At 67.0% G+C, this 1,974-nt stretch overlaps 2 protein-coding genes across 2 annotated transcripts; both read left to right on the forward strand.

Moving 5' to 3' along the window:
* The first annotated feature begins 574 nt into the window (after nt 1-574).
* Nucleotides 575-1,354, forward strand: CHC_T00004860001 (hypothetical protein). The gene has a single exon (XM_005716362.1). It carries the CDS (start codon nt 575-577, stop codon nt 1,352-1,354), a length of 780 nt encoding a protein of 259 aa, XP_005716419.1.
* A 63-nt stretch (nt 1,355-1,417) lies between these two features.
* CHC_T00004861001 (hypothetical protein) lies at nt 1,418-1,768 on the forward strand. The gene has a single exon (XM_005716363.1). It carries the CDS (start codon nt 1,418-1,420, stop codon nt 1,766-1,768), a length of 351 nt encoding a protein of 116 aa, XP_005716420.1.
* Nucleotides 1,769-1,974: the final 206 nt, after the last annotated feature.

Genomic DNA, 1,974 nt, shown 5'->3' on the forward strand with positions numbered 1-1,974 from the left:
ATGCTGTGCAACGGCGTGCCAGCGATATTCACTTTGAACCTGAACAGGGTTTTGTGCGTATCCGCTATCGAATCGATGGCGTTCTGCGTCAGATTGAGGGGGGGGGGATGGGCGGTCATGGGTTGTGGAGAGATGGAGGGGCGTGGCCGGGGAGGGGAAAGTTGGTGGAAAGGTGGACGGATTTGTGGTTTGTGTGGAGGAGGGCGGCGGTGGAGGACGAGGGTGTCGACCTTGAGGTACTCTCGTGGCGGCGGTGGCGGAGAAATGGGCCGGAGGGGACAAACGGGGGCAAAGAAACAAACGTCAGTCACGGTCCCAGTGTCCCATCGCCGTGCCCCGTGACTGAGGGATGTTTCTGGTCCTCGCCCGTGCCACACGCGCCGCTGTCTCACGCCGGGCTACCAGACCCCAGTTGCCGCCCGGCACGAGGTAGCCCTCACACGTGTCCACGCTTTCCCAGCCAATTTTTGCTTACACCGCTTACATGCCCGCCCCAGTCGCCGGCCGTCGCCGGGGCCCCCCGCCGCTACGCGTACACAGTTTCACATGTCGCTTGGCCTTCCCCAACGCCTGTATGCGCTTTAGGTACAGCTGCTGCCGCCTACCAAGCTCCGCCGTCGTCAGCCCGTCGACCCCAGTCTTCAACCTGCATCACAAGCGCCCGCGCCCCGCACGACATCATGGGAGGCATCCGCGCCGCCCCGCGCGCCCGAGCGGCTCCCGCCCTGCTACCGCCGCACTAGTCGCCGCCGCCGCCGCACTCTACTACGCAACCTATGTACTCGCCGTTGCTTTTCATTTTACAAGTGTCTCACTGACGGCCTGCGAGCCCAACCTTCTCTCCTGTGGTCCCGGTGCGCGTCGTCGTCACTTGCTGTCCTCCTCATCCGTAAGGCCCGCAGTCGTTGATGGGCCGCTCTCCGCGCGGGTGGCCTCCGTGAGCACCGTGGTGCAGGCCGACTCCTCGCCCTGGCTCTCGTGCGGCGGCTGCAGCACGGCGGCGGCCTGCAGCAGAGCCAGGGCGTTGCGCGCGCCAACCTCCGCCGACTGGATGTCCTTTTGCGCAGAGGCTTGCTCTGCTTCCCTTTTCCGGGAGGGTGTCCCGTGCCGCCTTGACTTGTCTGCCGCCTCCTGGCGGGCGACGGCCGCGGCCGCGGCAGCCAACGAGTCCATGGGTGAAGCAGGGCGGCGCTGCTGCTGCGCGCCGCGCGCACCCAAGGATGTGGGGGCGTGCACGCGCCCCTTATGCATGGTGAGTTGGCTCTTCTGGCTGAAGCCCGCGGCGCACACCTCGCACGTGAAGCGCTTCTTGACGTTGGAGTGGACGCGGACGTTGTGGCGCGTGAGGTCGTAGCGGCTGGTGAACTTCTCCGAGCACGTGTCGCACACGAAGCGGCGCTTGCCCTGGTGCTTGACCATGTCGTGCTTGGCGAGCGCGTCCTTGCGCGTGAAGCTCTTGGGACACGACGCGTGCTTGCACCGGAAGCGCCGCCCGCCGGACAGCGCGTGCACCTCGTGCACGTGCCGCTTCAGCTCGCACCGCCGCCCGAACGTCGACGCGCACAGCGGGCACACAAACTTTGCCGACGCGCCCACTACCACCGCTACCAACTGCTCCCCGCTTGACGACGCCTTAGTCGCGCGCCGGCGCCGCGAGGGCGCCGAGCGCGGCCGCGTGATGGCAGGGCCTGGAGAGGCCGTGGAAGGGGGAGCCATGGTGTGGAGTTGTGCGCGCGGAGGGTGCGATTGGGGTGGGCTACTACTCTAGACTAACAGCATGGGGTGTCGCCATGAAAAGTGTCGGGGGGACGTTTGAGAGAGCGGCGGTGTCGGGCGGGGAGAGAGGGGGGGCGGGTGATGCACGGGGAGGGGGGGGGGGGGAGTTGTGTTGGAGGGCCATGTGGCGGGAATGGAGGACCAGTGTTGCCCCCCGGGGAAGGGGCGGGGGTTTGGTGCGAGAGGGCTCTCAGGCGG

The sequence above is a fragment of the Chondrus crispus genome, genomic scaffold, assembly GCF_000350225.1.
Source record: "Chondrus crispus Stackhouse genomic scaffold, scaffold_253, whole genome shotgun sequence".
Classification (NCBI taxonomy): Eukaryota; Rhodophyta; class Florideophyceae; order Gigartinales; family Gigartinaceae; genus Chondrus; species Chondrus crispus.